This window comes from Pollachius pollachius (genome assembly GCF_949987615.1).
Source record: "Pollachius pollachius genome assembly, chromosome: 5".
NCBI classification, from domain to species: domain Eukaryota; kingdom Metazoa; phylum Chordata; class Actinopteri; order Gadiformes; family Gadidae; genus Pollachius; species Pollachius pollachius.
In genome coordinates, this window is record NC_136938.1 from 26,015,820 (window position 1) to 26,030,458 (window position 14,639).

At 44.7% G+C, this 14,639-nt stretch overlaps 1 protein-coding gene across 1 annotated transcript; it reads left to right on the forward strand.

Moving 5' to 3' along the window:
* Window positions 1-1,890: 1,890 nt before the first annotated feature.
* Window positions 1,891-14,482, forward strand: zdhhc13 (zDHHC palmitoyltransferase 13). Its single transcript, XM_079736073.1, has 17 exons — window positions 1,891-1,966; window positions 2,592-2,800; window positions 3,898-4,020; window positions 4,457-4,534; window positions 6,300-6,444; window positions 6,736-6,800; window positions 7,356-7,518; window positions 7,956-8,081; window positions 8,373-8,506; window positions 8,901-9,005; window positions 10,044-10,164; window positions 10,750-10,812; window positions 11,265-11,358; window positions 11,456-11,539; window positions 11,917-12,074; window positions 12,400-12,494; window positions 12,855-14,482. Exons 1-17 carry the CDS (start codon window positions 1,943-1,945, stop codon window positions 12,991-12,993), a joined length of 1,926 nt encoding a protein of 641 aa, XP_079592199.1. The 5' UTR covers window positions 1,891-1,942; the 3' UTR covers window positions 12,994-14,482.
* The last annotated feature ends 157 nt before the right edge of the window (window positions 14,483-14,639 follow it).

Sequence of the window (14,639 nt, forward strand, 5' to 3'; positions counted from 1 at the left end):
AATGGGATTTAGGATCTGAAGGTGAGGTTAACCCACTCCTCCCCCCTATTCCGACACGTCTGGGTTATATATATCATGTAATAATAGAACATTCCAGAGGAGCTTTTGTCGGGGGTTAAATAAAGGGATTGGAAGTGGTTGTGTGAAGTCCATTCATACGGCAGCACGGGCCTGCTCGGAGGTGAAACACACAAGCACTTTTCATGTTTTCACTGGACGGCTCCACTTCCTGATTCACTTAGTCCACATGAATGAGTACAATGTCGGTATTTCGTTGGGCTAACCTAAAGTGCTCCTTTATAGTGTCTTTCTTTTCTTCGGCGCAGGCCTGGGTGACTCATTAAAGCTTTGTATTGTGTCGTTCCTTGACCCATTGTCCTTATTGTTTCTTCTTGGCGGGCCTATCTACTGCTCAGACACACACACATGTTTCACAAGTACCATGGCTGGAGATATTAAACGAATAAAGCATTATAAGGCTTACCACAATGGAATCATTCTGGAATTACTTTTTTTGAATACACAGGTATGGGAACTCTCTCCACATTTAATTTGAATTTTCAAGTGTTGTAACTATAGTCTGACATTGCAAGGCCAACATGAGCTCGCAGATTATTCTGCTTCCCAGGCTGGTAACTATATTCTGATTTAAAATATGTACTATTTATTTCAGTTAAAATCACATCGTGTGCATAAATGATCAGCCTCATGAATAAAATAAACGATGCATAAAAAGTATTGCAGAATGTTTCCAGTTCTGACATGGTAATTGAAGGCCTATCTGTTGCAAAAATAAATATGACGTAACATTTGCAGCTAAACTGTCATCCTAAATGATGCAACACAATGCCAGCATGAGCACAAGTATTGTCATCCGTGAATAGTGAGGACTGCTCATGGAGGAAGCATCATATTTAGGTTTATATCATTCATACATAAAAAAAAAGATTATCAACGATCTCAATCCTAAAACAGATGCCTCATTTCAATGTAAATTAAATATTGTTGCAAAGGAAACCTGTGTTCTCTATGCGAAGACGAACAAGTGAATCAGTGCAATGTATCTACACATTTTTAACGCTTTTGTTTGCCTGAATTCCCGCTTTCTTCAAGATATCCTGTCTCTTATCATCCACTGAATGGTGGTGCTCTCTGCTGCTGGTCGCTTGGAACTGCAAGCTTCCAGCCAGCTCAATGTGGTCCAGCTGTATGAGACCCCTCAAATCAACCCATCTGGAGGTATGATAAGAACAGTGGGTTACAAAAAAACAAAGATCCATTAACAAATACATATAACTTGAATCAAGTCAGTTAAATTCGTGTGACTTTTGAACAAGGAAGAGATATAATGTTAAGTTCTGTTTTTGTCATGATTATGATGCATTATCAGTCACCCCAAATTGCCTTACATACAGAACTGCCTTTTGGCTGAGAACAGGTGTAGTATATTTTCCTTTAATATCTGATACCTCTCCTACCCCAGGGATATATGAGATCGATTCTGGATTTGGAGAATGGATAAAGGCTTTGCTCTGTCCAGTCGACCAATCACCTGTACTGCAGCACCCCAGGGCTCACGAGACAGCCCATTCAGGGAACAAATTGCAGGAAAGAGAAAGTGAAACCGAAGGCTCCTCAATAGGCTGACTCGTCAGGGACGTGCACAATGCGCACTAATTTTGCAGTTATGTCTACGTTGACTTCACTAAAAAATCAATAAAAAAAAACATATTCTAGTATTAAAATAAAACCCAGGAAATGCACCAATAAGAAGACTAATTGTGTCTGATATTTATATATTAATGTCCATCTACTATACTATGCACGGTCCTTTTTCAACAGTTCCCGAGAATTTGCATTATGGGGCGCCGAACTTTTATTGTGAAAGACCGGGGAAGTAAGTCCGCGCTGATGCTGAGAAGGAACTCCTCTCCTCCACATTATGGACTGGAACGAAGATAAAAATGTGAGTTATCATCGAGTCGTTATGTTGTATTGAGTAAATACGTGGTTTTGCAGTGATAAGGTGAATACTGCGTGTCTGCGTGTCTCTGTTTAGCACACTGTGAGCTAGCAGCTAGCTCAGACATTAGCCGACCTGTGCACCTGAGACGCGCCAGTCAGCATCTTTAACAGGCTCCGAGACTCAAGACACCTTATATACATACTTTTACACCCTTTTTTCTGAAATGACCCATAAACAGCAACAGGGTCGACTTGGCTCGTGTTATGTTTAATTCGTCCACGGTTTGGGTCCAACTCGTTCGACCTGTCGTCAACCAGATCAGAAATCAGAAACCCCGGAAGTGATGTTCCCTCATGCATCTGTCTGTCCAAAGTAGTTCACATAGCTTTACAATCTACTAAAAATGATCTTCTCCTAACCAGTCCCTGGCAGTGATCTGATATTAGGTACATATTTGATAGCCTTCCATTGAATAGTCACGATATAAATTGCATTACAGTGTTTGGCAATACCTAGTAAACATGCTTATAGTCCAAATTGTTCACGCAAAGCCCTGAAGATATTCAGAAACGATTCACTGTTTAGTGTCACATATGAATGAATTAGTGCTCTTTATTTCTTCCAGGGTCACAAACACGGTGGTGAGTGTGGACATAGTCACGGACGGGGTCACTCACACAGCCACGGGCCCAGGATGCCGGGGTATGGCCCGCCGTTTCCCGCCATGAATTTCCCCGGACAGTTTGGCAAAAATTCTGACCAGACCATGATCAACACTGCTCCCCGGTCACACATAGACGAGAGCAGCAACTGGGATATCGTCAAGGCCACACAGTAAGACCAGACCCGGTTCACTTCATAATGTAGATACAGTAGGACTGAACCTGGTAAAGTATAGATTATTATGTACAGACTGAACCTGGTAAGGTATAGTGTATTATTTACAGTCAGACGGCACTTGTTTAATGTCAAACTGGCCTTACAGTATGAGGAGATTAACCTCTATCCCCCTCCTATTTCGACTGTGGATTTCATTGGTAGTTTCTACCTGCAGAACACCTGTGTTGTTTTCGTGTCTTTGTGAGTAAAGCCCAAGAATACTATGAAAGGCTCACTCTTAGCTGACTGTGTGCTTTAACAGGTTAATGTGAGTGTAGTGCTGCATACCACAGCTAACTGAAGAGTGAGCCTCATCTACTGAGTAATCTGTGTGAGGGTGCAGCAGGTCAAAGGTCTCCATTGTTCTAAAACTAGAGGAATTCTGCATGTATTTACAAATGTCAGGTATATTTCCCCTATAAAGAGGTTCTCGTTCGACAAGTCATCATAATTAGGACAAGTGTATTGTATTTGATGCATTTTGAGGTTGAATGAGAATTTGTTCACTCGACTCGCAGCAGTGAGTGCTTTTAGTTTGTCAACCGAAAAAGAGGATCAACCGAAAAAGGCCAATACACTGAATAAGCACTGTTTTACAATGCAAATTGACGCATATTCAACGTATTTCACCACAGTAAGCTGTATAGTAAATTAGAGTGTCACTTGTCTTCTAAAATAAATAAATAATAATAATCTTTGTACTATTATAACACACTTTTTGTTATTGTTATCATCAAGTTAAAAATAAACAGTCGGCAAACGCTAAATAGGCCTCCACTAGTTTCACAGAGACAGCCTTTCAGTGTTGACCTTGTGCAAGTGAGAGATCAGGTCTGAGGCTTCAACCAATCGAATCACTGAACTATTAACGACGGCTTGGGAGCTCCCTGAGCGATCGCGTTTTCGGGGTGCGATTGATGGTGGCTTTTGAATCCTCTCATGTGTGCACACATGTTTCAGGTTCTATCAAGCGGTAATTGAGTGAAGTGCTTTCAACCTGCTACTTGAAACAGGCCCCAGGTGCGGCAGCTCATGGCGCGTGTTTGTTCTAGGTTTGGCGTGTTGGATCGCTGTAAGGAGCTGGTGGAGGCAGGATATGACGTCAGACAGCCGGATAAGGAGAACGTCACCCTCCTGCACTGGGCTGCCATCAATAACCGCTCGGACCTGGTCAAGTAAGATAAGGGGAAACATGAGTGATTAATATACTCTTGTAGTGAATGCTGCACTTCTCATCAACGTGGATGTAATGTCATTCTAAAATTGCTTCAACTTTCATGTCGTTTAGACTTCAGTCTCACACTGCTCCAGTTTTTGTTAACAATACAGTTGATTCAAATGTAACTTCCGTTAAAGTCTAGACTAAAGGTTAATCTACAAGTCTGCAGCATCATTTAAATGCAAAACGATAACTACAGAAATACAATAAAGCAACTGACCTTTTGCTTCACATACCCTGATGCACCACAGAACAAATGACCACCACTTAGGGACCTCTAGAATACACCTGCGCACCGAAGGCGGAGGAAACCTCCAATAACAACGGTTGGAAAAGGTCATGCCGTGGGCGGGGACCCATTCATCTTCTGTATCCTTCTCTTTTTGTGGCAGGTACTACATGTCTAAGGGTGCCATCGTGGACCAGCTGGGTGGCGACCTGAGTTCTACCCCTCTCCAGTGGGCCATCAGGTGACTATTAACAGGATACGGCGAATGGCTCTGTGTGCTATAGGTTGTGTTTGCTCCCTTTTTATTTGATGTTGCAGTAATCCTGACAGCACACAAAATACACATGCAAAACGTTATTATATATATATATATATATATATATATATACATTAGGACTTAGCAAGTTTTCACGTTAATTACGCGTTAAAGCAATCTTATTTTAAAGCGATTTAATACAAATTAGACGCATTAACACACGTTCTCTTTTCTTTCTTTTTATTACTTTGATTTTGAAAGGTTGTTCCCACGGAATGTCAACATTCATATCAGAAATCATTTTTGTTTTTAGTTCCACTTACTTTACATTCAATACATTAAATAAGTGCCTGATTACAATGGCAGTAAGTGACAGCCTGTTTACAATTCCCAAATGGGTGGTGTTCCGTAAGTTTTACCGTCAATAAAACTCGCTCAAGATCACTTGGTCTAGTTTTTGCTTATTAAGTACATTTGGTATGAATGATAATGTGTCATTCCATTTAATAATCTCATTTAACTTCAATTGGAGTGGTTTTAAAATATAATTTTAAAAGTGTGATTAATCGCGAGTTAACTCACCAATACTATCCGATTAATCGTGATTAAAACTTTTAATCTTTGCCGAGAGAGAGAGAGAGAGAGAGAGAGAGAGAGAGAGAGAGAGAGAGAGAGAGAGAGAGAGAGAGAGAGAGAGAGAGAGAGAGAGAGAGAGAGAGAGAGAGAGAGAGAGAGAGAGAGAGAGAGAGAGAGAGAGAGAGATTTCCCGCTGTAGTTTGTTCCCCAGCAGTTCCTGGAAGTGATGATTGAATGCATGCTAAACGTTTTTTGACAGAACATGCACTTTTTGTCAGATCACTGCCAGGGACTGGGTAGGAGAAGATAAGTATTAGTCGATTATAAAGCTACTTTAGTGGTCCGACAGGTGCAATAGGGAACATCAGGATTCGGATGCAGGAGCCTCAAACGTCGACCCGACAGGTTGAACGAGTTTGACCCAAACCGTTGACGAATTAAACATAGAACGAGTAAAGTCGACCGTGTTGCTGTTTATGAGTCAATACAGAGGACAAAGGGTGTAAAAGGATCTCTCTGAAGGGCCTTTGGTCTCTGAGCCTGTTAAAGAGGCGGACTGGTGCGCCTCAGGTGAACAGGTCGGCTAATATGAAATCGGTGTGTTTTTTAAAGGAGAAATCCGGTGTAAAATGGATCTGGGATATGTTTAATATGATTACGAGTTGGAATGTTCGTTTGGGAGCAAAAAAGCGGATGTAGACGTATTTTTAAGTTGGCTGTTTTTAGCCGATTCTACTAAAACGCTATAAACTTGGAACGATAGGGGCATGTTTTATGGTAAAAATGAAACCGCTATTTTAAACCACTTGCAAGGCTAGAAGTAGCCTAACACTTCTTTGGTAGTATAATAAGGGTCTTAAAATATAAAACGAGGCATTGATAATTTTGAAAGTGTACAGATTGTTAATTAAAGATTGTTCATTAAAAATGACATTTTATGCACACAATACCATCAGTAGTCCACCCGTCGACGCCATCTTGTCTTTAGGACTCGATAGGTAGATTGGCGAACACAGAGCTTGCGTGTTGTTCACGGATGTCACAAGCTCTGTGTTCGTCAATCTACCAAACGAACATTCCAACTCGTTATCATACTAAACATGTCCCAGATCCATTTCACACCGGATTTCTCCTTTTAAAGTACGGTCTCCTAACCAGCGATGCTTGTCTCTAGGCAGGGCCACCTCCCCATGGTGATCGAGCTGCTGAGGCACGGGGCGGACCCTTCCATCGCCGACGGAGAGGGCTATCGCAGCCTGCACCTGGCCGTCCTCTACCAGCACCTGGCCGTTGCAGCCTATCTCATGGCCAAGGGGCAGGTCTGTCCACCACGTCTCTCTGTCACGCTCGGGAATGGGCGAACCTAGCAACTGTTGGCGCTTGCCACTTGTTTCTATGAATATCCTTACTGTACCGACAGTGATCTGTTGTTTCTCCTTCTTCTGTCAAATGTACTTATTGTAAGTCGCTTTGGATAAGAGTGTCTGATAGATGCCCTAAATGTAAATGTTAAAGCTATCTCAAACGCTTTTATCATGAATATTCACTCTTTGATGACGACTCTGTGTATTTGCAGCTTTCTCATGCTCTGCTTGTTTTTGATGTTTCAGGAAGTCGACAGTCCCGACTGCAATGGACAAACACCGCTGATGTTGGCAGCCCAGAAGATCATCGGGTAAACCCCTGGCCCCACCCCTGCACTTCTTTTGAACACGCTCATGCTCTGGTGCTCGGCACTTGGCTCTGTGCACGTCTGTGCACACAGACATACCGACAGACATGTGTTGTTTCTCTTCTTCTGATAAATTTACATATTGCAAGTCGCTTTGGATTAAAGTTTTCGACTTAATCGATGGGAAGGCATGTGTGTGCAAATTGATGTTATCGATCTGATGAAAAACAGTCTCTCTCTCTCTCTCTCTCTCTCTGTCTCTCTCTCTGTCTCTGTGTTTCCCTATCTCTCTGTCGCCCTCTCTCTCTATCTCTATTTTTAATTCAATTCAAAAAAGCTTTATTGGCATGAGAAATAAACAATTTACATTGCCAAAGCAGGTGAACAATAAAGAGGTTAAGGCATAAAACGTTAAATACAAAATATATATAAATATCAGATATTATACCAAGTACTATAAAAAGTAAGATGTGGGATATTCTCTACACATACACAGTATTTACAATATGGAGGATTTGTGCAAAAGTGCAATTATTATCTCTATCCCCCCCCACCCAGGCCGGAGCCCACCAACTTCCTGATCAAGAACAACGCGTCCCTGAGCAGCGTGGACAAGGTGAACCGCAACACGGCGCTGCACTGCGCCGTGCTGGCGGGGAACGTGGACGCAGCCGACGTGCTGCTGGAGGCCGGCGCCAGCGTGGACGCCGAGAACATCAACGTGAGTCTCTCTCTCATCGCCGCCGCCCCCGTCCCCGTCCCCTGCACGTCCTTCAGACACATCTTTTCTAACTTTTTATTTATGAACGTTTTCCACATTTAACAAAGCAATGACATGACAACAGGGAAAGAACAAGTGGTAAACAAACGATGAGGTGGTTGGATGATCAACAAAATGGGTTAATTAAAAATAAAATGTCACTTATGAAAAATACTATGAAACATCTGTGAGAGAGAGAGAGAGAGAGAGAGAGAGAGAGAGAGAGAGAGAGAGAGAGAGAGAGAGAGAGAGAGAGAGAGAGAGAGAGAGAGAGAGAGAGAGAGAGAGAGAGAGAGAGAGAGAGAGATCGTGTTTGGTGTCATGTTCTCCGTGATGTACCCGTGCTGCGGTGCTGAACCCGTACCCTCGCTGTGCGTGTGTCTCCTCTGCACCCCCAGGGCCACACGCCCATCGACCTGGCCCGCCAGGTCCACAGCCCTCTGCTGGTCCAGATGCTGGACCACGTCAAGCAGGAGAGGATCCGCTCCAACTCGCGCTGCGTCCGCATGCTTAGCAAGTACAGGGTGAGGAGGAGGGAGACCTCATCGCCACACCACCACCACAGCCCCTGCATATTTATTAATATTATATCTATTTATTGATGCTTTTATGTTTTTTTCACGCTAAGGGAGTTTTTTCTTGCCCTCTGGGGGGCTAGGGTCAGGGGGTGTCATAAATATGCAGCCTGTTAAGTCCTTTGAGACTGTCCCAGTGATTGAGGGCTATGCAAATTAAATTGCTTTCATCGAACTTGAAATGAGATCGGAATAGAGACGGTTTTGGACGCCGCTGTTCCTGTGTCCGTGTCCTGTCAGTCGTTCATGCAGTTGGTGTTCTGCGTGGGGCTGTTCGGGTGCGTTGGGGCGATCGCTGACCTGAACACGGACTCGTGGCTGCTGAAGGGAGCTCTGCTGGCGGGCCTCATTGGCGCAGTCAACCTCATGTGCAGGTTAGAGGAACATGTGTTAGCCTCATAGCATAATTGCCTAAGTCATATTTTGGCCTGTGAATTCAGCCCTCATCTAGTGCTCCCTCTGGTGTAATTCCGATGTACTGCATGCAGAATCCGAATCACTTTTATAACATCTTATTGTCCAAGTATAAAATGCTTAGGCTTGGTCCCTCAACATCCACATAGCAGAAACAATACAAGATAAAGTAAATAAAGATAAGTAAAAATATGAAGAAAAAAAAAAAAGTAGCAGCCTCAATAGATCACAATAATAAAAATAGAATAAAGGCCGAGGTTGATTATATAGTGCAAGCTTGTGCATTGCACATTCCAAATGCGGAAACACAGGTACTGTAACGTTCGCCATCAAATCCTCTTTTTGTCTGCTCAGGAAGCTGCCCAACTCTGCTTTCTCGGCCGGTTTACCGCCTGCTTCCCTCCTCGCCTCCATCTTCTGGTTCCTGGTCACCTGGTGCCTGTGGTTCCTGCCAGATATCCTTCCACCACGGACTACATTTACATTTACATTTAGGGCATTTAGCAGACGCTTTTATCCAAAGCGACTTACAATAAGTGCATTTGTTACAATAAGTACATTTGTCATAAGAAGTGAAACAATATATCGCTGTCGGTACAGTAAAGACGTTCATAGAACCAAGTGCAAGTATTACAATCGCTAGGCTAACCAGGCCATTCCCCGTGTAAAGCAGCGATAGCAGCTACTGTAGATGCTACACAATTAAGTACCTTGTACAAGTGCCAGGACGTACAACATTCAATGGTGGCTGTGCATTGGTTTCTATGCAGAGTCGAGATGAACTCTGAACAGGTGAGTTTTGAGTCTTTTGCGGAAGCTGGTGAGCGACTCTGTGGTCCTGACATCGGTAGGGAGCTCGTTCCACCACTGAGGTCCCAAAACAGAGAAAAGTTGTGACTTTGCTGATCGACCTTTGCTTGCTCTTAGCGATGGCGGTACCAGACGTCCAGCTGAGGTAGTTGAGCGGAGGGATCGAGCTGGGGTGTGTGGCTTTACTAATGCTTGGAGGTAGGCAGGGGCAGTTCCATCGACTGCCTTGTATGCCAGTACCATCATCTTGAATCTGATGCGAGCTATTACAGGGAGCCAGTGGAGGTCTCGGAAGAGGGGGGTTACATGTTAGAACTTTGGTAGTAACTTTGGACTACTTCTTCAGTCCCCCCTCGAAACCACATGACACTAGACACATTAGATCTAGCGTTGTACGCTGGGAATCGACTCGCTAAACAAAACAGATTTATTTTAAAGATGAGCTTATGGTAAATGGTAAACGGACTGCATTTATCCAGCGCTTTTCTAACCAGTGAACCACTTTACAACGCTGCCATTCACCCATTCACGCACCGACGGCGGTGTCAGCCACGCAGGGCGACAGCCAGCTCGTCGGGAGCAGTCAGGGTGAGGTGCCTCGCTCAGGGACACCTGGGCACACCCTCGACCTTCTGAGTTGCCAAGTCGTTGTTGGGGGAGGTTTCTCCTTGACCTGGAGTCACATAGCGCCAGCGCCACGGTACAGGTCCTCTTCACGCTGAACACGGCCTCCCTGCTGTACTTCTACCTCCGCACCTGCCGGACAGACCCGGGCGTGGTCCGTGCAACCGAGGAGGAGAAGAAAATGGTAGGCTCCCTGTTAGGATAGGCTTTGGTTCTCCTTCTTGTTCTTCTTCGTCCTGTTGTTCTTGTTCTTCTTTGTGCTGTTGTTCTTGTTCTTCTTCATCCTGTTGTTCTTGTTCTTCTTCGTCCTGTTGTTCTTGTTCTTCTTTGTCCTGTTGTTCTTGTTCTTCTAGTCTTGTTGTTCTTGTTCTTCTTCTTCGTCCTGTTGTTCTTGTTCTTCTTTGTCCTGTTGTTCTTGTTCTTCTTCGTCCTGCTGTTCTTGTTCTTCTTCGTCCTGTTGTTCTTGTTCTTCTTTGTCCTGTTGTTCTTGTTCTTCTTTGTCTTGTTGTTCTTGTTCTTCTTCGTCCTGTTGTTCTTGTTCTTCTTTGTCCTGTTGTTCTTGTTCTTCTTCGTCCTGTTGTTATTTGTCCTGTTGTTCTTGTTGTTCTTTGTCCTGTTGTTCTTCGTCCTGTTGTTCTTGTTCTTCTTCTTTGTCCAGTTGTTCTTTTTCTTATTGTTTTTATTGGTCTTGTTGTTTCTTCTTGTTCTTCGTCTTCATCTTCATCCATAAATCTGAGGAGCTATGTATTTTGTTTCTCCACGCGGGCAGAACGTGCTGATGTTGGCTGAGGCCGGTTTTCTGGACCCAAGGATCTTCTGCACCTCCTGTATGGTGAGTCTCAAACCTTCGCAACAACTCATTTGCTCTTTAATAACACCTCATTTAAACGTGTATTTCTTAGGGTGCATCCGAATACTAAGTATATACTATTTCTGTTCAGTGTCTACTACTTGACCGTTAATGTAGTACGTTCTACAGCCTCCGAGCTTTTTTTTATTTTTTTTCACCGCGGCGTTCTTCTTCGGATACCACTGCGGCTGAATCGTGGGATGGCGTAGTGAACTAGCGTTGTATACTGTGGCGGTAGTACGCATTCGGAAACTCTTTGCCTACTGCACAACGCGTACTGAGCATTCAGACGCGCTATATTTGTGACGTGCTACAAAATGCCTACTACATTAGCAGTCAAGTACGAGTACTCGGATGTAGCCTTAGACTTTAAAATGACGGGGCGCTTTTCTACCCTGAAACAAAATGTCCGCCTTTGTTTCCCGTCCTTCCAGATTAAGAAGCCAATGAGAGCCAACCACTGCTTCAGCTGTGACGCTTGTGTGGCCAAGCAGGACCATCACTCCATATGGACCAACAACTGCATAGGTGGGAGGGCTCCCTCCTCCACACAGGTGTCCCCTCTGGTGCCTCTCTAGAACGCTCCGGGTCCTAACGTCTCCCACTCCCCCCCCCCTCCCCCCAGGTGCACGGAACCACCGGTTCTTCGTCCTGTTCGTGGCGGCCCTGGTGACGATGGGAGCCTGGATGTTCTACGGCTGCCTCACGTGTAAGTGTCCCCTCTGCCGTGGTTCAGAGTGTGCCCAGTGGTTTTTCCGGCCAGTGGTGCTTGGCGGCGAGGCTACAGGGAAGGGCTCGGAAGTCATTTCCGTTAACAGTATAATTAGCACTGGTTATGCTGTGCTTCGTTTCAATACGTGTTCTTGGCAAATAGTTAGATTTGGCGTTCAAAATTGTATGAGCATGTCTGACAATCTATGGTGTGTGTGTGTGAAATATTTTGAAAATATCCAATAAAACGTCCTCCCAATAAGGTGGGATATTTTGTGCCCCCATTTTCCGGTTGGGTTTGTGGGGAACCAGCCGGTCGGTGCAGATGTGCTTTCTTTTGACTGTGCTCGTGTGTCTCTGCGTCTGCGTGGCCAGACTGGTCCAAGCACTGCTCGCTGAACTACCAGGAGCAGGGCGTGTGGGGCGTCCTGACCGCCCTGGTGAGCTGCTCCCCCTGGGTGCTCATCGTCTTCTGCATGGCCTTCTACCACACGGCCTGGACCTCCGTCATCCTGCTGATGCAGCTCCACCAGGTCTGTGTGCTCAGTGTAGCGCCCCCTTCAGGGCTCGCCGTATCATCCCCCCCTCCCCTTTACCTTATCAGCTGGGCAAGGGTGTACTTCAGCTGTTGCCAGAAGAAACCTCCATTAACGTGTGTGTGTGTGTGTGTGTGTGTGTGTGTGTGTGTGTGTGTGTGTGTGTGTGTGTGCGTGCACTCCTTTTTGTGTTCAATCTTAAGATTACTTTTTCATCTGCACACTAGTGACATCTTCAACCAGTTTTTCCACATTGTCTGCCAGCACCCAAAGTTGAAGCTTTTGTCGTTTCATTTGTTATTTCTGCCTTGCATTTCACCAGATCGCGTTCCTTGGCCTGACCACGGCAGAGAGGATCAACCTGATGCACCACCAGAAAAAGCACCCCAAGTCCTCCATGAGACAGAACCCTTACAAGTAAGTTCCGTCGCCGCCACCTGATCCTCCTGGTCCCTTTTAAGGGTCTGGTTGAATAGTGAATGGACTGCATCTACTCATCGCTTCTCTAACCAGGGGGCACAGTCTTTACGATATTGCCTCACATTCACCCGTTCGTGCCCACATTCACACACCGACGGCGGTGTCAGCCACGCAGGGCGACAGCCGGCTCGTCGGGAGCAGTCAGGGTGAGGCGTCTCGCTCAGGGACACCTCGACACTCAGCTAGGAGGAGCCGGGGATCGAACCAGCAACCTTCCGGTTACCAGCCGACCCGCTCTACCCCCTGAGCCACATGCCGCCCGTGGTTCCTAACCCCTCTGCTCCCCGTCCTCCACAGCCTGGGCATCGTGAGGAACCTGGCCTCCTTCTTCCAGCTGCGCTGCTGCGGCCTCTTCAAGCCCCCCGTCACCGACTGGACCCAGCAGGGCCCCTTCGGCCGCGACCTGACGCGCTTCGGGCCCCCTGATACGGTTTGAGAGGCCCCCCCACACGTCCCATCCTTCCCTGGGGAGGGGAGACAAGACTGTGGGAGCTAGACCAGGAGCAAACTGCTGATTTATATACAGTACAGAGAAGGACATACAGTAATATAAACGATATACGTGCTTTTGAGTCTTTCCCGTCGGGAGGAACCACTCTAAAGGGAGAAGGTACAAGCAGGACCCCTCGTTTTATTCCAAGTCGCTTTTCCAGTCGCTCTTTCTACAGAATGCAGTTGCCTTATACTTGACTTATGCTAGAGGTGAGGGAGGAACCGTTTTACCGTTGGTTGAAGTGAAGGGTCCGCCTTTAGTGGCCTAGCTTATATTTGAAGTTTCTATTAGTTTGTTTTTTATATAAAATATATGTACAAAATAAGTCAGCCTATTTTTCTATCATTGTTTTTGAAGTATCGATCTTTTAAAATGTACATTTGCAAAACTTTTGTAAGAGATGCATGTGTTTGTTATTGAATGACCACTACGGTGAAAGATTTGAGGTCTTTTTTTATCTTCTATTTGACCGGCTCTATAAAAGAAACTCAACGTCTGTTGCTGTCAAAACCGGTGTCCTTTACACCCTACGTTATCCTTTTTCCATTGGCCATTCTTGCCGTGCCAAGTCAGACCTGGCCAAGCTGATCTTCATTTCCATTCCCAGTTCAAACGCAGCCGAGGTGCGTTTGAACTGGGGATAGAAACGCAAATGGAAATCTCTGGAGTTAGGCCGATGCTCGCATGACCCGCTTCCGAAGAGAGCTGTGGTGACGTCAGCCCTGGTGTCTGTTCGGAGCGAGAATTTGTCACTCAAATTGTAGGAACATAGACCGATAAAGTTACAATAATTGCATTTGTGTATGCAACGCATCGCCGTGCACGCAAAGTATGGCTAGAGTTCTCAACAGCCTGAATCTATATAATTCATTATTCCTATAACTGTGTATGCCTAATTAAAAATGGTCAGGATGGAAGTGAGCTCCATGATTTTGGTTTGACAATATCCGCTTGCAAAGCAAAATAGTACATCGAAAAATGACAGATTTATTTAAGATTAGTCTTGGTCTGACGACTGGAGGTTGGACAATTTTTTTACATTATCAGATTGCTTCACGCCTAAAATAGACAGTTGCGTTTTAAAATAGGAGTCTTGTTATAGTTCGCTCTACATTACAGCGTCTTTCAGACAGACTTTACCCTATAGCGCCCTCTCTTGGCAATTTAACATTATGAATGGGAGAAGTTAAATTGACAGAAATGTTCCGCAAATGTTACTTGGTTTTGGCAGTTTTATCCCTGTTCCCGCTCAAACATGACCACATGCAAATAACGTTTATGTACCATCAGGTCATTGCACTGGAATTAATAAAACACTTTTTGCTTCTCCTTTCGCAATTATTTATATTTGAAATGTAAATATTACAGCAGAATATACCAAAGGATTGTAAAGATTCCGTTATACTAAAAGTTCAGAGTAAATAAAGTACATAAAATAAAACACATTATTTTTCGCTTGCTAAAACATTTTTGTCCTTGAAATATTTTGTGTGCGTGTGTCAACATTTGTCGGTTTTATTTTTTCTATATGTATTTCAAATCTCAGGTTAGTCTATCAGCAGAGATAGATACACTGAGAAACATACCAA

Bases quoted from the DNA above. Each gene is read 5' to 3' on its own strand.
- zdhhc13 (XM_079736073.1), top strand. From the start codon at position 1,943: ATGGACTGGAACGAAGATAAAAAT. The intron at 4,021-4,456 runs GTAAGATAAGGG...TTTTTGTGGCAG, and splicing joins AACCGCTCGGACCTGGTCAA to GTACTACATGTCTAAGGGTG. The intron at 12,075-12,399 runs GTCTGTGTGCTC...GCATTTCACCAG, and splicing joins TGCTGATGCAGCTCCACCAG to ATCGCGTTCCTTGGCCTGAC.